This window comes from Cebus imitator, unplaced genomic scaffold (assembly GCF_001604975.1).
Source record: "Cebus imitator isolate Cc_AM_T3 unplaced genomic scaffold, Cebus_imitator-1.0 Scaffold159, whole genome shotgun sequence".
Taxonomy (NCBI): domain Eukaryota; kingdom Metazoa; phylum Chordata; class Mammalia; order Primates; family Cebidae; genus Cebus; species Cebus imitator.
The window spans coordinates 6176426-6201015 of NW_016107474.1; the positions used below are offsets into that span (position 1 = coordinate 6176426).

At 61.7% G+C, this 24590-nt stretch overlaps 3 protein-coding genes across 5 annotated transcripts; 1 reads left to right on the plus strand and 2 right to left on the minus strand.

Moving 5' to 3' along the window:
• The first annotated feature begins 1837 nt into the window (after positions 1-1837).
• IL17C (interleukin 17C) lies at positions 1838-4224 on the plus strand. Its single transcript, XM_017543719.2, has 3 exons — positions 1838-1880; positions 2210-2538; positions 3021-4224. Exons 1-3 carry the CDS (start codon positions 1875-1877, stop codon positions 3277-3279), a joined length of 594 nt encoding a protein of 197 aa, XP_017399208.2. The 5' UTR covers positions 1838-1874; the 3' UTR covers positions 3280-4224.
• On the minus strand, positions 2542-24300 carry MVD (mevalonate diphosphate decarboxylase). 2 transcript variants are annotated; one of them, XR_005202656.1, is made up of 11 exons: positions 24143-24300; positions 20192-20262; positions 19485-19599; positions 19021-19167; positions 17716-17915; positions 17334-17408; positions 16913-17131; positions 16432-16547; positions 14849-14957; positions 13672-14173; positions 2542-2555 (listed from the first exon to the last, which is right to left on the minus strand). XR_005202656.1 is itself a non-coding variant. In XM_037743939.1 (10 exons), exons 1-10 carry the CDS (start codon positions 24210-24212, stop codon positions 14093-14095), a joined length of 1203 nt encoding a protein of 400 aa, XP_037599867.1. In that variant the 5' UTR covers positions 24213-24300; the 3' UTR covers positions 13555-14092. The 2 variants fall into 2 exon arrangements, 1 of the variants encoding a protein (XP_037599867.1); XM_037743939.1 differs by lacking the exon at positions 2542-2555 and having other exon boundaries at positions 13555-14173.
• Positions 6491-12721, minus strand: LOC108314702 (cytochrome b-245 light chain). 2 transcript variants are annotated; one of them, XM_017543717.2, is made up of 6 exons: positions 12569-12721; positions 10028-10097; positions 9086-9160; positions 8755-8838; positions 8092-8173; positions 6491-6781 (listed from the first exon to the last, which is right to left on the minus strand). In XM_017543717.2, exons 1-6 carry the CDS (start codon positions 12624-12626, stop codon positions 6569-6571), a joined length of 582 nt encoding a protein of 193 aa, XP_017399206.1. In that variant the 5' UTR covers positions 12627-12721; the 3' UTR covers positions 6491-6568. The 2 variants fall into 2 exon arrangements, with proteins under 2 accessions (XP_017399206.1, XP_037599868.1); XM_037743940.1 differs by lacking the exons at positions 8092-8173; positions 8755-8838; positions 9086-9160; positions 10028-10097; positions 12569-12721 and adding an exon at positions 7343-8060.
• Positions 24301-24590: the final 290 nt, after the last annotated feature.

Sequence of the window (24590 nt, forward strand, 5' to 3'; positions counted from 1 at the left end):
ACCCCCTCCCCGGGGCTGTGCTTGGCATGCAGAGGTTGGGGGGTCCTGGCACCCCCTCCCCGGGGCTGTGCTTGGCATGCAGAGGTTGGGGGGTCTTGAGTTTTTGTCCCCAGAACAATGGCTGAGTGGATCCTGGAGAAAAGACAAACCCCCCTCACACCACTGCCCCCACCCTGTCTCACAACTAAGAGTGCTTGTCAGCCTCCAGCTGGCAGGTGCAGAGGACCCAACCTGCACACGCCTTGATATCAGACCCCTGGCTCCAGAGCCTTGTGGAATAAACTTCTGCCGTTTCACCCCCCACTGTCTGTGGTACATGGTTAGCACAGCCCTAGAAAACCAGCAGATAGTGAGCTCCCGTCATAGGAGGTATTCGGGCAGGGGCACTGTAGAAGGAGCAGCCCTGGGGACTCCAGCAGTGTCTCTGATTCTTCCCAGACCGTTAGCCCTGGGGCATGGCCTCCTTCACACCTGAAGGCCCAGGGCAGACGAGCCCAAAGGGACATAGCAGCCAAGAGGAGGTGCTGGGGGGCCCAGGGGTCCTTCTCCTGCCACAGAGCGGGGTCCCAGCGCCGCCTCAGCCCTCCCCACTTGCGGGCTTTTGTGTTTGGAGAGACCGAGGTTTTACGCTTAGAGGATGCCTCTGTGCAGCATATCTGCACCATGGCAGGGGAGGAAAGGCCAGGGGCACACGAGTACCCTCCTTCCCGCCCTCACCCCACAGCTGAGGGGACCACAGCAGACAGATCCCCACAGCTTCAGGGGCCCTAGGGACCACAGGGGAACCCTCCTCAGATGACATCAGACCCCCAGCATTCAAAACTTCCTGAGATCTGGCCCCAGCTGTCCCCTTTCCAGGGAAACAAAGGCATGTCTGGCACCCCCGCCCCAGCCAGCCTCACTGAGCACGGGGGCCACAGGCGGCTCCTTACATGCACTGCTCCTCAGTTCCCAGAGTCCTCACACTCCAGCTGAGACTTTTTAGCTTGAACTTTTTTTCCCAGTGAAACCGCAGAAGCCCAACAGAAACGTGAAGACCAGGCCACCTCCCCAGGCTCTTCAGGGACCTCTCCCTGCTGGGGGAAGGGGGCACGTGGGCCCACCTAATCTTGGTCATCTCAGCTAAAACACTGAACCACCCTCGACCCGCTAGCAGGGGAAAGGAAAACTGCAGAGGGTGCAGAAGCCCCCATCACCATCACGTCCAAACACAAAACACACAAGTTGAATCAGCAGGGTGCTGACATCGGAGACGCAAGCAGAAGCCCTCTTACAGGAGGTTCAAGGCAGGGCGCGGTGGCTCATGCCTATTACCCCAGCACTTTGGGAGGCCGAGGCGGGTGGATCATGAAGTCAGGAGATCAAGACCATCCTGGCCAACATGGCGACACCCTGTATCTACTAAAAACACACAAAAAATTAGCCAGGCTTGGTGGTGCATGCCTGTAGTCCCAGCTACTCAGGAGGCTGAGGCAGAAGAATCACTTGAACCCAGGAGGCAGAGGTAGCCGTGAGTCGAGATTGCACCACTGCACTCCAGCCTGGGTGACAGAGCGAGAGTCCGTCTCAAAAAAAACAAAAGGTTTGAGAATGTCAGACGAGGCAGCACCCTGAGCAGACGCTCAGGCTGGGCAGTCTCTCTTGGGGGAGGGGGTAACAGGACAAGCTCCGAGGGGCTCCTCACACATTGTGTCCTGATGCCGCGGGTGGGACTGCGGGCACTGGAGGAGGAAATGCTCCAGCTGGGCACTTCCCGAGGAGGAAGTGGCGCCGGAATTTCCCCCAGGCGTGGCCGGCCTCAGGTATAAGAGCGGCCACCGACAGGTGCACCTGTGGGATTGCCGCCAAGCCCAGCCTGTCCCGCTGCCACCACCATGACGGTGAGCCTGCTGCCCCTCCACACACCACTTGGAGGGATGCCACTCGGGTGGCGCAGCCTGGGCCGGAAGCAGCTGAGCCCTGGGATGGGGATGTTGGGATGGGGTCTAGCAAACCCCTAAACCTGGGGGTGGGGGCGGCAGCTGCACCCGCTCCTCAGTGCTCTGGCATGGGTGTCAGGCTGAAGAGCTAGCCTCTCTGGGCTTCATTTTCCCCCTCTACGGAGGGAGGGCTGTACCCCATCTTTCCCCAGGGAACAAGGAAAGCTGGGGTGGAAGCGAGGTACCCTTGCCCTGGGCACCCCTAACCACCCACCTGCCTGTTTCCCCAGCTCCTCCCTGGCCTCCTGTTTCTGACCTGGCTGCACACATGCCTGGCCCACCACAACCCCTCCCTCAGGGGGCACCCCCACACTCATGGGACCCCACGCTGCTACTCGGCCGAGGAGCTGCCCCGAGGCCAGGCCCCCCCACACCTGCTGGCTCGAGGTGCCAAGTGGGGGCAGGCTTTGCCTGTAGCCCTGGTGTCCAGCCTGGAGGCAGCAGGCCACCAGAGGAAGTATGAGGGGTCCCCGGCTGAGACCCAGTGCCCAGTGCTGCGTCCAGAGGAGCTGTTGGAGGCAGACACCCACCAGCGCTCCATCTCACCCTGGAGATACCGGTGAGGGCCTGGGGGTCCTGCTGTGGCACGGGGCTGCCCCTCCCTGGCGGGGCCCTGGCTGCCTGGAAAGCTCTGTGCACCTCGGTGGTTCTCACCTGTCGGGTGGGCATGGCCACCTGAGCTCATCCCTCCAGCCCTGCTGACCTGGGTGGCTGCTGCTGCTTTCCGCCGTCCTCTGCCTGCCACTGTCCTTGGTGGCCAGGGTCCCCTGGGAAAATTCTGGGCCCCCCACCTGAGCTCCTGCAGAAGTGGGGCTGGGCGATGAAGTGGGAGAGAGGCTCCTGGAGGCCTCCAGCCTCTGTGGTGTGCTGTTGGATCCAGCACGTATGAGCTGGACTGCACGCCAAGCCCTCCCGACCCGTGTGGCTCGTCCCTTACTACCTCGGGTCCTGTCCAGAGCACACAGGGAGGGGCCCTGAGGGGAGAGGGGACTGAGGAGGTGAGGGTAGGGCGGGAGACTCACTGTGCCCCCAATCCCACAGCGTGGACACGGACGGGGACCGCTACCCGCAGAAGCTGGCCTTCGCCGAGTGCCTATGCGGAGGCTGCATCGACGCCCGGACGGGCCGAGAGACGGCCGCGCTCAACTCGGTGCGTCTTCTCCAGAGCCTGCTGGTGCTGCGCCGCCAGCCATGCTCCATCCACGGCGCAGGGCCCCCCACCCCTGGGGCCTTCGCCTTCCATGCCGAGTTCATCCGTGTGCCCGTCGGCTGCACCTGCGTGCTTCCTCGGTCAGTGTGACCACCCAGGCCCTGGAGCCCCCAGACTGGACACGTGGGCACCCCCTATTTATGTGTATTTATTGTTATTTATACCCTGGGCCTGTGGGGGAGGCTGTGCTCCCCCCACACTGCCCTCGGGGTCCTGGGCAGGGACAGAGCTCTCAGCAGCTGGCGGATCAGGGAGACGGGCATCCTCCGGGTTTGGAGGGTGGCCCCCACCATTCTCCCCATCTCCAGCCTCAGTAGTTAGGACTAGAAGGAGCTCGGTGCCTCTTCTGGCCCTTAAAGCCACAGCCACAGAAAAGCTGTCTCATGGCCACCTGTACCACGGCCCCACCCCCCAGACTTCCCTCAGCCACCACTGGCCTCAGGCCCCCCGGTTCCCTCTTCCCAACCTCCCTGGAAGTACCTCTGTTTCTTAAACAATTATTTAAGTGTACATGTATTATTAAACTGATGAACACATCCTCAGAGGCCCACATTCAGTGGGACATTCTCCTGCTCACCCTGGCCCAGGCCAGCCACTGACCCAATTCTGGGGCATTCTTCCAGAAAGGTCTCTGCAGCAGTGATTGGTGCATGCAGGTGGGACTGAGCTCTAACACGGGGCAGCACAGGTGTCCCTGCTCTGCCCACGCATCGTCTCCCGGGGATACTCCAGGAACCGGGATGAGCCTCCTTCCCCCAAGCCAAGCCTTGAGCCCCATCCTTTGTAATAACGGGGAGCGCCTAGGGGCACCATCTCGGCCCTCACAGCAAGAGTCTCTGAGGATGAGCTGCCAGCACTGTTGGCTCCGGAGCCCAAGGCCATGGGCCCAAGGCTTCCTAGTGCAGATCAACAGCCAAAGCCAAGACGCCCTCCCTGAGGGAGAACTAGCCGCGCAGGGCCCAGGGTCTGTTAACTCTTTTTTTTTTGAGACCGAGTCTCACTGTGTTGCCCAGGCTGGAGTGCAGTGGCATGATCTTGGCTCACTGCAACCTCCGCCTCCCGGGTTCAAGCAATTCTCTGTCTCAGCCTCCCGAGTAGCTGGGATTACAGGCACCTGCCACCACGCCCAGCTAATTTTTGTATTTTTAGTAGAGATGGGGTTTCAACAACTTGGCCAAGCTGGTCTTGAACTCCTGACCTTGCGATCCACCTGCCTCGGCCTCCCAAAGTGCTGGGATTAAAGGCGTGAGCACCGCGCGCCAGGCCCTCTGTTGGAGATTTTAGTTATGGGGTCCCAGAGTGAGCAGCCTCAGTCGCGGAAAGGGGGCCCAGGCCTGTGGCAGTCTCAGGCTTCAGTCTCTAGGCCCCCCGCCCTGAGGGCTGACATTGCCGTTGGGCCACTGGGCAGCTGTCAGCCCGACCCCCTGGCTCACCCACCTACTGTGTGCAGGGACCTGAGGATGGGGGCAGGGGGGCTACACCGAAGAACAAGGACTCCATTCAGGCCCCCAGAGGAGGAGGCCTCGGAAGACTTCCTGGAGGTGGTGGCCTTTGTCCAGGAGGTGAAATTTTCATTCAACACATTTATTGAGTTTCTTTCATTTTTTGAGACAGAGTCTCACTCTGTTGCCCAGGCAGGAGTACAGTGGTGTGACCAGCTCACTGCAACCCCAGCTCTGGGTTCAAGCGATTCTCCCACCTCACCCGCCCAGTACAGGTGTGCACTGCCACACCCAGCTAATTTTTCTATTTTTAGTAGAGACAGGGCATCACCATGTTGGCTAGGCTGGTCTCCAACTCCCAAGCTTACATGATCCTCCCGCCTCAGCCTCCCACAGTGCATGAGCCCCCGTGCCCAGCTATACTGAGTTTCTACTAAGTGCCTGGCGCTGGGAACAAAAGGGACAAAACCCCTCCTACCCCCACGGTGACTGATGAGGCAGGTGGTATTTACTCTGTGAATGAGTCCAGGACAGAGGCTCTGGGGGAGGCTGCAGTTCCAAGCAGAGGGTCAGGGAGGCCTGGAGACCTGAAGGGGAGGAGGGCGCGGAACCAGGCAGCAGGTAGGGCCTGAGAAGGCGCATGCTGGGCGTGTCCAAGGGTCCGAGTGGCCAGTGTGGCCGACACCAGATGGGCAGCATGAGGGACCATGGGGGCAGGGCAGGGCGCTAGGGTGCAGCTCATGTCTGCCCTGGGGCCCTGAGAGGCTTGTGACTATCATTGGAGGCAGCTGAGCCTGTGGGTTCTAAGGCCGTGGGCTGAGCTGGAGGCACCGGGTGAGGCTTTGGGTTTGAACAGCAGCAACAGGATGATTTCAGGAGGTGAGGGCAGAGGAGTATGCGGCAGCAGGTGACATGGGTGGGGATGGCCCACAGGCCTGGGGTCTGGACTTGGGCCAGGATGGATGTGGGGGTGTCGGGGCGTCAAGGGTGACCTGAAGCTTGCTGACCTGGGGGGACGGCTCACTGCGTCAAGGCTGGGTTGAGACGTCTGTATGGTGCTGACTGCAGGCTGCTGGGGGGTGAGCTGGGAACAGGAGAGGACCCTGGCTCTGAAGTGTGAGCTGCTGGGAAGCAGCTGGCAAGCAGGAGGCAAGGGTTTCTCCGACCTTGGGAGAGTCGGTGCCTCGGAGAGAGCCCAAGGGTGGGGGGGTGGCTGTGCCTGGCAAAGCTTTGGGGGCATCGGGCTAGGGAGGTGGTGAGATCAGTGGACAGGGGCAGGATTGTGTGCACCCAGCCACAGCCACAGCCACAGCGACGGGTGGGGGTGGCAAGAAGCCCCCTGCAACTTGGCCTGAGTGTCCTGGGCAGCTGGAGGGACGCCAACATCAATGTGGGGGCAAACAAGGGCGCATCTGCCACCAGCCTCACCCCACCTTCTACAGAAAAGAGGCTCCCGCCCTGTTCCCTCTTCACTGAAAGCCAGCCTCCTCTGGAATCCAACCCCCTTAGGGAGGCGTTGAGTGTGTCCAGAGATGTGGAAGGGCTGCGGGGCCTCGGAGACCGTCAAGGGAGGACTCCGCGGCCTCCCGCAGGCCTGGGACGACCTTTCCAGGGAGGCACACACCTGGAATCCAGGTACCGCAGGTCGTGGACTACACGGTACCCCGGGATTTCGTGTACTGCTGGGAAGGAAGGCGATGATGATGCTAATGAAAATGGAACGCGGCACGGAGTCCCGCCGGGCAGGAAAGTGGGTGCCTGCGGGGCCCGGGCAGGAAAGTGGGTGCCTGCGGGGCCCAGGCAGCCTGCCCCCGCCCACCGGCCCCGCCCACCGGCCCCGCCCACACAGGCTCAGACGCTCCGGGCTTCGCTGCGTTTATTGCGGGCGGGCGCCCCCTGGCGGGCGCGCGGGGCGAACGGGCAGGTCCGGGGCGCGGTCACACGATGTCGTCGGTCACCGGGATGGGGTTGACCTGGGCGCCCGCCGAGGGGCCCTCCGCCGCCGCCGCCTCCTCGCTGGGCTTCTTGCGGGCCTCGGCCGGAGGCCGCGGCGGGGGGTTGCTGGGCGGCTGCTTGATGGTGCCCCCGACCTGCGGCCGCTCCCGGGGCTTGGGCTCGATGGGCGTCCACTGCTCGCCGCGCACGGCCGCCTGCGGGGCACTGAGAGGTTGGGCCGCGCCCAGCGCCCTCCCTCCCTCCCTCCCTGGAGGCCCACCCCGCCAGGGGTCCCGGACAGGCTGCGGTCTGAATCCCAGGCCGGCCGGTGCGAGTGCCGCTCAGAGAGGTTAGGTGACGCGCCCGAGGACACACAGCCAGGACCTGGTCGGCCTGACATCAACCCAAGCTATTGCTTCACGCCAGGAGCGCGGCGGAACCCCTGGGCTTCTGGAAGAGCCCCCTGGTGGCCACTCCCAGATGCAGATTCCAGCCCCCAGATTCTCCCAAGGCGCCCAGGGCAGGGGGGCAGGAAGGCAGGCCCGAGGTCCAGCAGGAGGGTGGCCCAGAAGAGCAAAGGCCCTGCTCTGTCTGGTGGGCGCCACCCACTGAGCCACCCTGGGCAGCAGCCTCCCCAAGGCATTTCTGCACATGGGGGTTTGGGGAGAGGGGGAAGAACAGGGATTCAACTGGCGTACTAAAAACACAGACTCCTGGGAGTGTGTGCTGTTCATCTAGCCCACGGAAAACACAGTGGGAAAAAGATGTCACATTATACGCGGAAGGCATGCACAGAATCCTGCACACACACTAGAAGATGCACACCCGGGGGAAGCAGTTCCCTCTGCGGGCAGGAGGAACTTGGCGCTAGGGACAAAAGGAAATGAATGAGCAAAGTCCAAGGGCTCTGTCCACCCACAGACCCCGCAGTGAGGGGCGGCCTGCGGCCATGTGCTCCGGAGCCCAGCGCAGGCAGGGGTGCTGCGCCCTGGCCTCCCGCCCATCCCTATCTTCCTAGAAGGAGCACTGTATCCCATGAGCAGCCTTCTAACAGGGTGCGGTTTTCACAAAGCAAACCCAGGTGTCGGCAGTTTAAAAAAATGTGTGCGTGACAGCGTGCGTTCTGGCACCGCCCACGAATCAGCTCAGACAGGGTTCAGGTGAGAAATGCCTGGTAAGCGGACCCAAGCCCACACAGGGCCTTCAGCCGCGGTGTGACTCCAGGCCAGCTCCAGCACCTCTCTGAGCCTCTGCATCTTTGTCTGTAAAGCGGGGACCCCAGTACCCCTCCCAGGACTGTGCTGTGGGTTAATCAGCAGAGAAATGACCAGACACACAAGGTGTGCAGAGCAGCCGCTGCGGCGGTCACGTCCCGCCATGCTGTGAGCTCACGCCCCAGCTCACACTTGCTTTCAGGCTGACTCAGCCTGCAGAGCCAGCTTCAAGGGCCATGCGTGTCTGAGGGTGTCAGGGCAGGGGCTGGGGCTGGGGGTGGCCAGAGCTGACCTCAGAGAGCACTACTCACCAGCAGGTAGATGCCGCTGGCGATGGCCAGGCAGGCGGTCCCGAGGATGGTGGCCAGCAGGAAGCCAGCAGGCACCGACAGCCTGGGGGGCGGTGGGCGGGAGGCAGGGACACAGAAGGGCACTCAGAAGGAGGAACGGAGCCCCAGGTATGGGGGCCAAGGCCACAAGGTCTCGGGACAAGACGGACCGCAGACCAAGGGGACGTGCAGAGCCAGGGGCTTGTTTGGGTCCTGAGTGTTCTCAGCCTTGATGGGGACATGAGCGGCTCTGCACACTTGCTTGGAGGAAGCCCCCACAGCTGCAGGGCAGCCACATGCAGGTGTCCCAGCCTTGGCCGGCAGCGACCACCAGACACACGGCGTGGGACCTTCCACGCTACCAGGAAGCCCAGGCAAGACCCCCCAGCAGGGCCTGTGGGCCCCAGCCCATGCTGCTATGATCGGAGCTGCTCAGGTCTGGGGAGGATCCTTAGGGACCCCGCACACACGACAGCAGATGCAGGCTCCAGGGGCCCTGCCACACCTGGGGACCCGAATTTTGGTTTAGAAAAATGTCCAGGTAAGTGGCAGTGGCTCCAGTCCAGGCAGCCCGGCAGGTGGCACAGTGGGGAGGTCTGCTCCAAACCGTCCTGAGCCCCAGAGGGGGTGCGGGGCGGGACTCACAGGAGGTGCAGGACGGCCCTGATGTAGTAATTCCTGGTGAGGGGCCCGAACAGCTTCACCACGGCAGTCATGTACTTCTGCCCACTGTGGAAGGAGGAAGGGGGACAGTGCGGTGGGCCTCTCTCCCTCAGGACCGCTCCAGGGCACCCGGGCCTCTTTCCTCCCAGGAAACATGCCAGGCAGGCACTGGCCTTGGTTTGCCCACAAGGACTGAAGGGTTGGTTCCAGAGCCTCCCAGCGAGGAGCCAGACTCCACATACCCGACCCTGTGGGCCCTGCCTGGGCCCCACAGCCCTGGGACAGAACCTGGAGCATGCAGGAGGTGACTCACCAGCGCTCCATGGTGGAACCCTTCTTCCTCTTTCCGCGGGGGTACTCCAGCAGGCAGACAAACACGCCTGCCACACTGAAGCCATGTGGTTAAGGAGCAGCCCAGCTCAGCCTGAGGGGCCACAGAGCGAGCCCCTTTACTAAGACAGCATGGAGAGGGGCTGGGCACGGCGGCTCACGACTGGAATCCCAACACTGTGGGAGGCTGAGGCAGGAGGATTACTGGAGCCCAGGAGTTTGAGACCAGCCTGGGCAACACAGTGAGGCCCTCATCTCTACAAAAAAATTAAAAATTAGCCAGGTGCGGTGGCATGCGCCTGTGGTCCCGGACACGCCAGAGGCTGAGGTGAGAGGGTTGCCCGAGCCCAGGTGGAGGCTGCCATGCGTCATGATGGCACCGATGCACTCCAGCCTGGGGGGACAGAGCGAGACCCTGTCTCAAAAAAAAGTGGGGGGAGGCAGCCACTGCCTGAGGTCACAGAGCAGGAAACAGCCAGGGGAGGTGCCAACAGGTCCGGGCACCTGAGCCTGGCCCACACCTGGCCTCATGCCACCCTGCCCACTGCTCCTTGTTGGGAGGTTTGGCAGGGCAGCAGGGCTGAGACGGGGCAGAGGAGGTGGAGGGGCTGGCCAAGGGGGATGACTGATGGGGATCCCAGCAGTCCAAGGGACGCTCCAGTGCTGGTCCGGGCCCTGGCCCTCAGGGGGCACCACCCGCCCACCCCTCACCAGGACTCAGGCTGGCAGATCTGCCACTGACCACCACATGGCCCAGGCGAGCGGCCTGGCTGATGAGGCCCGGGCTGCCCAACCCCTGGACAGCCTGCCCTGTCTCCCAGCCTGGCTGCAGTGCTGGAGAACAGAGGCAAAGCGCTCCCTGAAGTGGCTCCCCAGCTCTGCCCTGGGCATTCCCTGCCCACCCCCGCCTCGGGTGGAAGGATACATGGAGTAGGCTCCAAAGTACCACTGGGTGAAGCGCCCGGCAGTGGCCACAATGCCTCCAGTGATGAGGACTGCAGGGAGGGGTAGTGGGTCAGGCACTGAGGGGCTCCCATCCCGGGGGCCTGGGCCACCCCCTTTCTCTACCATGGGCCACCAGACCACCAAGAACTGTCCTCTGCAGTCCATGTGTTTGTCCCTACAGATCCCCACAGCACAGCGACAGGGTCGGGGACACCGCAGGATGCCGCCTCCTGCGCTGGTGAAGAGCAGAGCTGGTGGCGCATGGCCTGGTGGAGTGGGGTGTGTGACGTGCCTGGGCTCTGAGGCCCAGGAGCGGCCAAGGGACGGCCCGACCTGCAGGCACCAGTGGGCCTGTGCCCCTGGGCTCTGGGAACCCCGAGTGGACATGCTTGTTACCGTGAGTCTTTGTTTGATGCAGGAAAGCCTATGTGCTGAGTGTGGTTTCTGCATCTTGGAGTGTCCCTGACAGAGTTTCTCCAAACCTGTCAGCTGTTGGCCTTAATTTCAGTTTCAACTGATAGGGCTATTTCTGCACCCTTCTTTTGGTTATTGTCCGATACTCCCTCTTACTGTTTTTTTTTTTTTTTCTTTTGAGACAGAGTCTTACTCGGTCACCCAGGCTGGAGTTCGGTGGCTCTCCCAATCTTGACTCACTGCAACCTCTGCCTCCTGGGTTCCCGCAATTCTCCTGCCTCAGCCTCCCGAGTAGCTGGGACTATAGGCGCGCACCATCACGCCTGGATAATTTTTGTATTTTTAGCAGAGACGGGGTTCCACCACATTGGCTAGGCTAGTCTTGAACCCCTGACCTCAGGGGATCCACCTGCCTTGGCCTCCCAAAGTGCTGGGATCACAGGCGTGGCCGCCTCGCCCTGCCAGCCATTGTTTTGGTCACCCCTTGGTCTCCCTTGAAGATTTGCTATCCTTGGTTTGAGCTCAGCTACACATTAACTCCCTGACTTTGCCCGTCTGCATCGGAGGAAGGCAGGGCAGTGTCCCTGAGTCCACTCAGCCTGTTGTCCGTGCGTCTTTGGGGGACTGTCCCGGTCCTGAGCCTGCCCTCCGAAAGAGGGTGCAAGGCTGCTGCTGGTGCCACCAGGGAGGCCTGAGGACATACTATGGCACCCAGCCACATTTACAGAGCACCTGCTGTGTACAGGGACTCTGTCAAGGGCCCCGCTCTCTCAGGGCCAGCTGCCTCCTGGGGCTCCACGTTCTGGAGACCTCCCCAAGCAGGTGGCATTTGAGAAAGAAATGGGACAGCCATGAGGCTCTGCAGAGGTAGCAGCTTGTGCCAAGGCCCTGGGCATGCTTAGGAGATCTAGAACAGAAAGGAATCCCCGGCAGCTGGAGGAGGGGTGGGGAGGCTGAGGTGGGCCGCGCAGGGCATCTAATCTGTCCGATCCGGCGCTTACCCTTTGGGCCAGGAGCCCTGCTGGTTCCAGCAGGGAAGCTGCCTGCACAGGACAGACTTAGAGCCCAGGTCTCCTGGGTCCCAGCTGGGTGCCTCAGTCCCTCTACTTCCTGCAGGGAGTATGGGGCAGGCAGGGTGACAGTCCCATGGGGCGGCTCTGGGGAGAGCTGTCTGAACTGACCCACCCAGTTCTTGGTGGCTGACTCTGAGTGGGTGGTGACTTTGCTGGGCAGACAGTCGGCAGGTCCCTGAGCTCCAGGCCTCCCACCATGCGGTCTCTGCTCCCCCTCACTCCCCAGACAAGAGAGGGCGCTCAGAGCCCCAGGGTAGTGGCAGCAGCAGGTCCCTCCTCACCCCCAGCCCCCGTGCCCTTCCCATGCACTCCTCCCCTGCTGCGGGTCCTTCCTGGAGCTGCTGCCCTGGTTCCTCCGGGCTTAGACCCCACCTGAGCCCACTCTCACCCACCCTGGTCCTGAGACGGTTTATTTCCAAATGGAGTCTGCTGCCCTCAGCAGCACGCCTGAGCAAATGCGCAGCAGGGTGCCATTCCACCCCAAGAGCAGCTGGACTGGGCTGGGCAGGGCGGTCACTAGTTTCCATGCCTTGGGAAATCTCAGGCCGACTCCAGATGAGGAGGGCTGGGCTCCGCGGCATGAAGAGCCCACCTTCCCACCCCAATCCCAGGGGGCCTGATCCCCAGCCCAGCTGGCTACTGAGGGGAGGGGAGCTTCTCCCGATATCCAGGCCAGAGCCCCCACTGGGGGGCCTGGGGGGATCGGTCACCCCGGAAACCACCGGGGCTGAACCGCCTCTTCCCCTGAGCCGCAACTTCCTCCTTCGCAGAGTCGGGGAACGGAGGGAAGCGAATGGGGGAGGAGGCGCCGCTCCGCTGGGTCTGCAAGAGGACTGTTCAGGGTCTCGGAACTCTTCCTTCCAGCTATGGCCTGAAGGTCCCGCCCCCGTTGCCCGCACCCTCCGGGCCTGACCCCATCCCAGCCCAGCCCGCCTGGTGCCCCACTTCCCTGCCCGGTAAGTAGCCCGAGGTCCCGGCTGGGGCCTTGGGACACCCCCAGGCTGCAGCCTCCACCGCCCCTGCCGCGCACTCACTCAGGCCGGACGCCAGCGCCTGCTCGTTGGCCCACATGGCCCACTCGATCTGCCCCATGGCTGCGCGGACCCGGCTGGGACACTGCTAGGCGCGCACTGCCGCCCCTGCGCTCCCGGCCGAGCCCCGCCCCGGCCCGGCCCCGCCCCCAGCCCCCCAGGTGACCGCGGGTGGGCGGAGACTCGCCTCTGTAGGGTGCGGGGCTGTCCCGGAGCCTTCTGCCCCCGCACTCTCCAGACCGAGGCTGCGGAGGGGCTCTGCGTGGCAGCCCCAGCCCAGGCGGGGAGTCTGCGTTTCCCGGCTTCAGCTCTCCCGCACTGACTAGTGTCCCTGCCCAGCGCGGACTTCCATGCTTTGTCGTGTCAACAAGCCGTATAGGAATAGCAGAGAAAGGTGTGGAGGGTCGGCTTCCTGAGCGGATCCGCCTCTCCACAGCCTTGGGGGGTGGGGGCCACCCCTACAGCCCAGGACCACCTCTGCACCGATGCTACCGGGGCCAAGGGTGGCCTCCCCGTGGCGGCCAGAGGCCCTGCCCCCATTTCTTCACCCTGGCTCTAGGCTGGCACAGGCGTGGCCTGACACTGGGCTTCCCCTCACCATCACTCGACTATGACTGAGACTCGGGGAGGGGACAGGATGTGCACAGGGACAGCCGCTCTGTCACATCCAGCCTCGGGATGGGAGGCAGGGGTTGGCGTTAAGGGTGGGGAAAGGGCAGCAGAGGTGGTAATGGTAAGTGGGAGGTGGGCCCAGTGCCCATGGAAAGGGCACTATGGCTGCCTGAGGGTCCCACCTGAGCCAGTGTGGGGTTTGAGGGGAGCCTCCCGTGCCTCTACCCAGCCTGCTCCCCCAGGCCCTCATGGGGCACATCTGGACTCCCTGGCAAGTCCCAGGGCCCCTCGGAGCAGGAGCCCGGGAATGCTGGTTTATGAAACAGGAGGACCTCACTGAATCTAAACAACAACAAAACAAGGAAAACAGCAGGAGGCAGAGGCTGCAATGCCAGTTTATTCCCACGGCCACTAGGGCCGTGTTGGTGCCCACTCCTCCCACCATTCCAGCCATACCTGGGCAGGGTCTCAGCAGAGGTGCCATGGGCAGCCACCAGCCGAGATACTTCGTGGCTTCCTGAGGCCCGAGGTGGCTGCTCCAACAGACCCCTCCCCTGGCCCTGAGGGATGCCAAGTCCCTGCCGAGCTCCTGTCCCGGAGCAGTGGGAACGTCCGGAGTGAGGTGAGAAAGCCCTTCAGCCCTGCCGCACCCGGCTCTGCCAGCTTTCACCCCCCGACCCCATCCATATTGGCGAAGTGCTGGTGCAGCTCGGGGCAGCTGAGGCACGCGGCGGGGACCTCTCCTGACATCCGGCAGCCGCAGGTCTCCCCGCACTGCCCCACGGCATGCTGCCCATGGGCCCAGAGCCAGGCCACCACACACAAGTCCCAGCGGTCCAGCCAGTCCACCACACCCGCTTTCTAGCTCCAGCGAGGACACCCCTTCTCCAGGCGGCTGCGCTCCTGCGGAGGCGGTCAGGCAGCTAGCTTCGGCAGGCCGTCAGGACCCAGGAGGTGGGTGCAGGGGTCGGCCAAGATTTGAGGCCCCGGCCCCACCTGAAGGTAGAGATCCATGTCAGGTCACCAGCAATGGCAGCATGTCGCCCTGTGCCCCGGCACGTGTAGGGGCTGGATACAGGAGAGCAGCAGTGTGCCCCGCCCTTCTGGTGGGTCCTGGCCAGAAGTTACACCACCCGAGTGACACCCACACCCAGATCCTGCAGGCACAGCTGCCCTGCCAGCTAGAAGCCCTCTGCCTGGGGCACTGCCTCGGTCACTGGGTGGACAGGACCACAGTGCCTGAAGGCACACGGCCCTGTGCACGCGGCCCTTGAGAGGAAGGTGAAGGCCAAGGCTCGGGCGGGCGTGATCCCGATGGGGGCTTGGCCCTCTGAGCAGGTCAGAAAGCAGGAATCCTGGTCTACTGGGCCAGTTGGGGTGGGGGGAGCCCCAGGGAGAGAGGCTGTCCCCGGGACCCCAGCAGCACCATCCCAGGCACTCCCCACCTGTCTCCCTGGGAGCCTGCATCAGACTCATCCCTTCACCCCCAGCCTGGCCCAGTCCTGCTGCTCTGAGCCTCGCCAGTGGCCTGCAGCCTCCTCTTTGAGAACAAATGAATGAAACACAAGAGCCAAAGGCATTCTGGCTTCCTGCCTGAAACACGGGAGGGACAGGGAGCCGGGCTGAGCCTGTCTGGCAGGAAAGGAAATCCCACAGGGTACTGGGCCTCACCTGAGTGGCGATGATGTACTTGATCCCACCGGGAGTCGGCTCCATGGCCAGCGCAGCTTCAAGCTCAGCGGGGAGAGGGGCCGGCCTCACCTGCAGCCCCTTCAGAAACCTGGAAAAGCAGGGCAGGGCATGGTAGACACGTGCATGTCTCTAAGTGTCTAGAACAGGCAACGCCAGAGACAGGAACATATTCCTGACTGGCAGGGCCCAGGGAGGGGAGATGGCAGGTGGCTGCTACAGGGACAGGTTTCTTTAAGAGGGGATGGAAAAGCTAAGGAGGGGGCTCCACACCCCCTGTGAATGTCTCCACACCACGGGATGTGGGAGTGTATGCTCTCGAGATGGAGCCTTGCTCCGTTGTCCAGGCTGGAGTGCAGTCACGTGACTTTGGCTCACTGCAAGCTCTGCCTCCCAGGTTCAAGCAATTCTCCTGACTCAGCCTCCGGAGAAGCTGGGACCACACGTGCCCACCACCATGCCCAGCTAATTTTTGAATTTTTCATAGAGACGAGTTTCACCATCTTGGCCAGGCTGGTCTTGAACTCCTGACCTCAGGTGATCCGCCTGCCTCAGCCTCCCAAAGTGCTGAGATTACAGGTGTCAGTCACTGCGCCCGGCCTGAGACAGTAAATTTGAGGTTATGTGGTAAACAGCTATGCCCAGGCTGAGGCCGCTCTGAGGGGACCTTCAAGAGGCCTGGGTCCATGTCTGACCAAGGCTGCTGCCCAGCCCCATGGGGTAACAGCTTAGGGAAGTGCCCAGTTCAAGCTGGTGCACTTATGGTGTTCTGCAGAACAGCGAAAGCCTGCACGCCCCACCCGGAGCAGGGTCACGGGCCTGGCACTGCCCAGGAAGGCAGTCCTGGGGTGTGGGTCTCAGTCCATTGTCTCACAGGGCAGGCCCCCGATCATCAGATGTCAATACTGCCTCCATCCAGGGCAGACACACATCCCCACAGGCTTCCAGACACCCTTCAGCGGGAGGCGCCCCTCACACTGAGAATGAGACCGAGAACCACGGGAGGAAGAAGCTGACTGCCTGTGGCTCGAGGAGGTGGGGCTGAGCTACAAACAGGAGGGTGGACACGGGGGGTCCATGGTGCCAGGAGGCAGCTGCTGGACCCCACCCCAGAAAGAACACCCAACTGCAGGGAAGGGACAACACCGGCCGCCTGGACTGGCTCTAACTCATTTCAGTGAGGAGGAAGTCGGAGGCTTTGAACTCCTTCCTTTCAAATGTCAGACATGGGTATGTGCTCCTGGGAACGCACACGTGTTTCCTAAGAAGCCACTCTTTTACGGACTAGGGGCCTGCAGGCTCCTGAGCTGCAGGGGACCCCATCTCTCATGAGGTGGGAGACCCTGGGTGTCACGCACACAGGTGTGCGTGGCCTCGCTTTTTTCCTTGTGGACATGGACTGTGGGATGGCTCCATGGGGACACACTGAGTGGTCCCACACTTGGGGGAATGGACACCTGCCGTGGGATGCCCAGTGTCACAGCCTTCAGCTGCCTCCATCCCTTCGGGAAGGATGTTCTGGGCACCATTTCCCAAAAAGGAGGAGGGGAGGGGTCCACACTCACGTGTCTCCGTTGGACCCCGGGGGAAAGGTGTGCCTTACAGCAGCCACAAATTCAGCCACGGTGTCCTCCAGGGTGAAGATCACGGCATTGGGGCCCGCGTCAAAGGTGTACGCCACCTGGAACCCATTGCAGTCAGCCTGCTGTGTGTGTGGTGCCTGGCCTTGTACCCCCAACCCTCTGGCCTGTCTGGGGGCTCTGGGGTCTCCAAGAGCTCAGTCTGGGCACTCAGGGCCACACTGGGGCGGAGCTGTGGCCCCAAGCGTCTGTTACTTGACACCTCTGCCTGTGAACCCAGGAAAAAGGCAGTGGGGCTGTGAGCCAAGCAAGCCAGGAAACGAACCCCAAGAACCCACATGGTCGCTGAGCTTGGCACACAGCAGGGCAGAGCTTTCGGACAGATCCCCGTGCACGCTGATCTCAGGACCGCCTCCACGGCAGCACACGGCTAGACACGTGCTACAGCCCTCCCAGCCTGAGTCACCTTGGTGTCCCCGTGGTGGGCGTTGAAGCGGTGCACCAGCTGGATGATGCGCCAGGAGACGTGGCTGAGGTAGGAGATGGGCGGGAAGGTGTCCAGGCAGGTGGCGTGGAACTGGTTGCTGTCCTGCATGGTGAGCTGGGCGAAGCCCCGGAAGTCCCGCTCCTGGATGCAGCGGGTCATCTCCGCCAAACGTGCGGGCACCACGGACTCGGCCCGGAACTGCAAGGCACGGGGTGTTTTCCACAGAGCCGCTGGGGCTCTCGACGGCACAGGGATTGGGGCAAGGCTCCGGGCGTGGAGGCCCGGCTCAAGCCCTGTCTCTGGGTTTGGCTCCTCCACCTGGTCTTAGCAAGAGGCTGAGGGCAGAGCCAGGCACAAGCGTGACCCCCACAGCCCCACGGTCACCCGCTCCCGGCCTCACCCGCAGCAGGGGGCTGGTCTTCACGCTGGCCTGCATGCCCACAGTGCTGCCCGTCAGCTTCTTCTCAGCGCTCACCTGCACGGGGAGACAACCCGGGCTACACCCTGCAGAGACCAGCCCCAGGGACTGCAGTTCCCGACACTCGGCCCTCCCTGGCTGATGCGGGCAGCGGGGGTGGGAGTCAGTGCCTCCTGCATGACCACAGCAGGGGTGCCGCATGGGAGCGCTTCCTGAACACGCAGCCAAACAGTGGTTGCTTCAGCCCCCACTGACCCCAGGAGCCACGCGATGCCTGGATGGGATGCCTTCCCTCCCATTCCCAGCGGCCACCCTGACTAGGAGAAGAAGGTGCCCGACTGGTGCTACACACCACCCGACTCACCACCAGGATAAGGACGCGGAGTTCAGGCCAGTGCGACTCAGGGGCCACTTGCCGGGCAATGCTGTCCTTCCCATCAGCCTGCTCTCCCATCTGCCACTCCACAAAGCCCCCATACAGGCTCCGGCAGGCGCTGCCTGAGCCCCGGCGAGCCACTTCTGAGAGGTCACTCTCCACGCCATAGACGCGGGCCAGAGTGTAGGCTGCAGGCACGGGGGTGTGGGGGTCCTCAGAGCTGCCCACGCTGTGCTCCCCGCCGGTTCACCACCCCAGAACACCCCACACCCCACTGCCAAGGGGATTTCCAGATGACAGGGCTTCTGAGCCATCAGCCTTTGAGGCCGGCACTCACTGGCTCAGCTGTCCACCCCTCCACTAGCTCGGCTCCCGGCACTCGCTGTACGAGGCTTGCGGCCTGAGACAAGGGTGACAAAAGGCACCTGCAGCAGAGCAGGAAGCCACCTAGGGGATTCCGACCCACCATGGGGCTGGAAGGAGGCCCCCAGAACACCCAAGCTGGGCTTTAAGGGTGGGAAGGAGTTGGCAAGGTCATGTGGGCCAGGGACTGATGCCAGGACAGAGCAGGACTCCGCCAGATTGTGCCTCTGCCCACCCAGCACTGGAGCCACCTTCTCCCCTCAGTCCACAGGGCTCCAGCAGGGCGACCCCACCTCCAGGACTGGCTACCCACTACCCTGGTCACAGATGGTGGTTCAGGGAAGGTACCGGAGCCTGGGGGGCCAGGAAGCGTCATCCCTGGAGTTGAGGGGTGAAGATGGTGTGAGACCACCACTGTGAGGACAGGCTCTGCCACTGATTGGGAAGCCGCCAGAGTGGCCTGGTGCCGGCGGAGAATGGTTCAGAGGGGCCTGCAACCAGCTGTGCCCACTGGAATCCTAAGTTATGTGGGCCGCAAAGTCATCGCCCTTTTAGGTCTGAGCCAGTCTGAAGTGGCTTCTATCACTGACAACCTTGCAGGGCCCCACATGGAGCAACTGGAAGACTGTTTTATTTTCCGTAGAGAAGGGGTCTCCCTATGTTGCCCAGGCTGGTCTTGAACTTCTGGCCTCAAGTGATTCTCCCCATCAGCCTCTGAGGTGCTAAGATCACAGGCGTGAGCCCGCGCCTGCTGCAGCTGGAAGACACCTGGTTCAGAGGTGCTCTGGGAAGAGCCCAAACAACTCCAGAGACCAGGGAGGCCTGAGAGGTAGGTGCTCATTCAGCCTGCCCAGCAGTGGGCTCCCTGACACCGGCAGAGCGCAGCGGCTCCTGTGCCTGAAACCCCGGCAGGTCTCTGCAGGCACCCACCTAGGCAGGCGTAGCCCGCCGCTGAGGAGGCCAGGCCCGCAGCCGTGGGGAAGTTGTTCACCGAAGCCACGTGCACCTTGCAGCTAAGGCTGGAGGGCGGCAGGTCCCCATCCCAGGCGTTCCTCCGCTTCCGGGCCAGGCGTCGGACTGCAGAGAATGAGATGGCATGAGGCCCAGCCGTCAGCACCCTGTCCGACCTGCTCCTGCCCAGGACTCAGAGCTGAACACCAGCCCTCTGCCTGCCAAACTCGTCGCAGAGACCTTTCCCGGGAAAACCCCAGACCGCAGGCCCAGACTCAGCTGGTCCTGGAGGTGGGCCACTGCCCTGGAGCTGGGAAGTCCAGAGGTCTAGTTCCCAGCCATGCCCTGCAGCCTCAGGAGGGGCCCAGAGGCAGAAGCACTTTCTGGACACTTGGACCCTGCTGACAACAGGGAGGGATGGGCTTGCAGGAACCCCAACTCACTCTCCTGCAGGCAGGCCTGGAGGCGCGGCTGCCCCACGTCCTCCTCCCGGCCGTTCAGCCAAACCCGGTCCTCGGTGAAGTCCTTGCTGATGGCGGCCGTTGTGGTGGTTTTTAACTGAAAAGGAAACCCGGGACCACCTCAGAGGCCAGCACTGAGGACCGATGCCAGCCAGGTGCCCCCTTCCGCTGAGACGGCCTCGTGGCTGCCCACTCGAGCAAAAAAGGCCTTAGCTGGGCTGTGGGGAAGCCCATGGGAGCTGAAAGCATAGCCCATGCGCTGTGTAGCAACCAAGCCTCATCCTGAAGGGACAGGGACTCCCAAGGAGCCCCTGAGGCACGGTGTGCACATGTGTGAGGAGACCTGGGGCAGGCGTGTGCTGTGCTGTGGGAAGCTCTCCTAACACTGAACAGCCGCCGTGTGCTGGCTGGGAGTGGTTGCTAAGCCATCATCCTAGCCTTTAGGTAAAAAGGTACCAACTGCTTTGTTTTGTTTCAGAGACAAGCTCTCACTCTGTCACCCAGGCTGGAGCAGTGGCACAATCATAGTTCACTGTGGCCTCCAACTCCTGGCCTCAAGAGATCCTCCCACATCAGCCTCCCAAAATGCTGGGATTGCAGAGGTGAGCCCCCAAGCCCGGCTGGTACCAGCTGTTCTACAAACATTCTGTAAATGGCACTGCGGCGTTTGGTCACCAGTCCACACTTACCTGGTCCTGGTGCAGAGTGACGCTGAGGGAGGAGTTGATGGGCAGGACCAGCTCTTCATCACGCTTGCCCCCTGCAGTGAACAGCCAGGGCCAGGCCGGTGGGCTTCCTGGCCCACCCTCCTGCAGCGTTCCCCCACAGCTGTGCCCACCAGTGACCCACGGCTGCCATCCGCCTCCATCCTGTCTCTCACTGTACAACCTGCCTGGCCCTCCTCCTGCTAGACCCTTGCCCCCAAGAACTGTTCCCCGCCCCACTGAGCTCAGGCTCCCAGAGCAGAGCTGGAGGCCAGCCAACATCCTCTGCACCCCCCCTCCTGTGAGTGCACAGATGCAGAGCACTCCCACCAACGCCTGCCTCCCCTCCATCTTCCCAAATGAAAGGAGCCCCGCTCCTGTTAATGCCCAAATCTCACTGCTCAAATTCTCTGGGAACCTTCTGCCCAGCCAGGCATGGGACAGCAAATGAAATCAACCTTCTGGAAAGCTAGAAACGAAAGGTTTGCCCGGGAGCGCCGCGCAGTGCCTCTGCTGAAGCCTCATTTGACAAGGTCCCTGTAAGCACACAATCTGCTAGGATTTGTGGAGGGAGGTCTCTGGGGATGGCGGACCCCTGGCAGAGAACTGCGCCTAAAGTTCGCAAGGCTCTTTGACACACAGCACTAAGCGGCCTCCTTGCAGGCGGACACGGCTGCCCTGGTAGGCCAGGCGGACTCCTGCTTTCAGAAAGGTGGGCTGGGGGACTTCTCTCTCTTCCTCCCACTCAGGACAACTAAGATCCTGGATGTCACAGGTGAGACTCTTGCGGGTGACAGAAAGCAGCTGTGAGAGTGCAGGGGGAGGCCCTGGGTTTTCTTTCCTGCCTGCCCTAGACCTAGTTCTGCAGAAGCTGCACCTGCCAACCAAAGCCAGCCTTCTCTAGCAGGGTCAGGAAGGCCAGCCTAGCAACACAGAACCAGAATCCTGGCCAGTGTGGTGACTCACGCCTGGAATCCCAGCACTTTGGGAGGCCGAGGTGGGTGGATGAGTTGAGGTTGGGAGTTCGAGACCAACCTGACTAATACGGTGAAACCCCATCTCTCCTAAAAATATAAAAATTAGCTGGGCTGGAGTGACGCGCCTGTTATCGCAGCTATTCAGGAGGCTGAGGGGGGAGAATTGCTTGAACCTGGGAGGCGGAGGTTGCAGTCAGCCGGGATCGCACCACTGCACTCCAGCCTGACTCCAGCATGGGTGACAGAGGGAGACCTCGTCAAAAAAAAAAAAAAAGAAAAGAAAAGAAAAGAAACTCCTCCCACACTCCAGGCTGGAAGAGGTGCTCCACCGCTTCCCCTCCCTGAAGGAGCAGGGACTTTCACCTCCCCAGGAAGGACAGCATGTAGGAGCCTGGACTCCCATGACCTGCTGGCTCGTCAGAGGAGGCCAGGTAGACACTCAGGAATTCCGAGGGCCTGGTGGGGATGGGGCACCACCCGGCGCAGCGTCGGTGGGGAACGGAGCCTGGACCTCTGCCTCCGTATCACGAGCCAGCACGCCCTGCCCCACCAGCATGCTATCAAAAACCAGCCCAAATGGAGGTTTACGTAAGACCAGAGTCTCTGAAGGTTACAAGAAAATGGACAAAGGCCGGGCGCGGTGGCTCAAGCCTGTAATCCCAGCACTTTGGGAGGCCGAGGCGGGTGGATCACGAGGTCAAGAGATAGAGACCATCCTGGTCAACATGGTGAAACCCCGTCTCTACTAAAAATACAAAAAATTAGCTGGGCATGGTGGCGCGTGCCTGTAATCCCAGCTACTTAGGAGGCTGAGGCAGGAGAATTGCCTGAACCCAGGAGGCGGAGGTTGCGGTGAGCCGAGATCGCGCCATTGCACTCCAGCCTGGGTAACGAGAGCGAGACTCCGTCTCAAAAAAAAAAAAAAAAAAAAATGGACAAGTTTCCATAAAAATAACTTGTCGGCCAGGTGCAGTGGCTCACACCTATGATCCCAGCACTTCGGGAGGCAAAAGCAGGCAGATTAATTGAGTTCAAGAGTTCAAGACCAGCCTGGCCAATATGGTAAAACCCTATCTCTACTAAAAATGCAAAAATTAGCCAGGTATGGTGGCCCACACCTGTAGTCCCAGCTACTCAGGAGGCTGAGGCAGGAGAATCTGTTGAACCGGGGAAATGGAGGTTGCAGTGAGCCAAGATTATACCATTGCACTCCAGCCTGGGTGGAGCAGTGACACTCCCTCTCAAAAAAATAAATAATATAAAAAATAAAAAAAAGGCTGGGCTCAGTGGCTCATGCCTGTAATCCCAACATTTAGGGTGGCTGAGGTGGGTGGATCACGAGGTCAAGAGCGCGAGACCAGCCTGACCAACATGGTGAAAACCCATCTCTGCTAAAACACTAAAAAGTTAGCTGCACTTGGCAGCACGCACACGTAATCCCAGCTACTTGGGAGGCTCAGGCAGGAAAATTGCTTGAACCTGGGAGGCAGAGGTTGCAGTGAGCCAAGATTGTGTCACTGTACTCCAGCCTGGGCAACACATCCAAGACTCTGTCTCTAAATAAATAGCTTTAAAATAAAATAAAAAACACTTAGGAACAACGAAGGCCAGGTGTGATGGTTCGAACCTGTAATCCCAGCACTTTGGGAGGCCAAGGTGGAAAGAGACTGCTTGAGCCCAGGAGTTCAAGGCCAGACTGGGCAACATAGTGAGACCCAGACTCTACAAAAAAAAATTTTAGGCTGCGTGCAATGGCCCACACCTGTAATCCCAAGCACTTTGGGAGGCTGAGGCAGGAGATTTGCGGGAGGCCAGGAGTTTGAGGCTGGACTAGCCAACATGGCGAAAACCTGTCTGTACTAAAATTATAGAAATTAGCTGGCTATGGTGGCACACACATGTAATCCCAGATACTCAGGAGGCTGAGGCAAAATTGCTTGAACCCAGGAGGCAGAAGTTGCAGTAAACCAAGATCACACCACTGCCCTCACGCCTGGGTGGCAGAGTAAGATTCTGTCTCAAAAAAAAAATTATTTTTAAATTAGCCAAGCACGGTGGCATGCACCTGTGGTCCCAACTAAGGTGGTTAGGGTGGGCGGATCTGGAGCCCAGGAGGTCAAGGCCGTAGCGAGCTGTACACTTCAGCCTGGGTGACACAGTGAGACGCTGTCTCAAAAAAAGGGTGAGTGCGGTGGCTCATGCCGGTGATCCCAGCACTTGGGGAGGCTCAGGCGGTTGGATTACCAGGTCAAGAGATCGAGACCATCCTGACCAACATGGTGAAACACCGTCTCTACTAAAAAATACAAAAATTAGCTGGGCGTGGTGGAGCGCGCTTGTGGTCCCAGCTACGCGGGAGGGTGAGAGGGAAGAAATCACTTGAACCGGGAGGTGGAGGTGGCAGTGAGCTGAGACTGCGCCACTGCACTGCAGCCTGGAGACAGACTCCGTCTAAAAAAAAAAAAAAAAAGAGAAAAGAAATAAGCCGAACTCAAAAGATACTGGGTGGGCCCATGCTGTGATTCCAGTTTCAAAACGTTTTGAAATGACGGCGTTACATAACCGAGTGGTCAGCGGCGGGCTGGCGGCGTGGCTGTGAACGCACAGGCGCGGAGGTCCGCCTGCGGGGCCACCCTGTTCCCGTTCCTTGGCGGTCACCCCTGGGAGAAAGGCGGCGAGGGAGGGGCAGGGGGTCCCGGGCCGGAGGGCAGGGGGCGATCTCAGCTACCGCTGCCTCGACCTCGCGGGCTCCGGCCACCCTCCCGCCTCAGCCTCCCGAGTAGCTGGGGCCACAAACGCGCGCCCCCGCGGCGGGTTCGCACGATCCATGGGAATCGATGATCGAGGACTTCCATTGCGAAAGTTCGATCATCGTTAAAGGGCTGGAGCCGGGCAACCCTGCAGGCGGCCTGGCCTCGCTCCGGGTCATCCCAGTCCCAGGCCGGCCCGCGGCACTCACAGTACTTGATGACCGCGATGTTGACCGGCGCGGTACAGGTGACTACCGCCAGCGGCTCCTCAGAGGCCATGGTCCCACCGCCCGGCGTCCCCAGGCCCACAGCGCCGCACTACGCGGGATCCCACCCAGGGAACTCCGCCGCCCCACGCGCTGCCGCAAGATTGGCGGGTGCGGGCCCGGCCATTCCCGTGCCGACCAATCAGCGGCGGGCCTGGCGCATGCTTTATCTCTCAGCCAATGGGCAGGATCGGACGATATGCCGCTGACGTTGAGCCCGCCCCAACCCCCGAACGCGCCCGCCGGGCCCTACGGGGGTGGTGTCTGCGCATGCGCCCTGTGCGCGGGGCGGGGTCTGCGGGCGCTGTGTGCGCAGGTGCGTGGCGTCGGCGCCGCTGAGTCTGGGTGCGGCTAGGCGGGCGCCCCTGTTTCTACGGGCTGCGCAGCATTG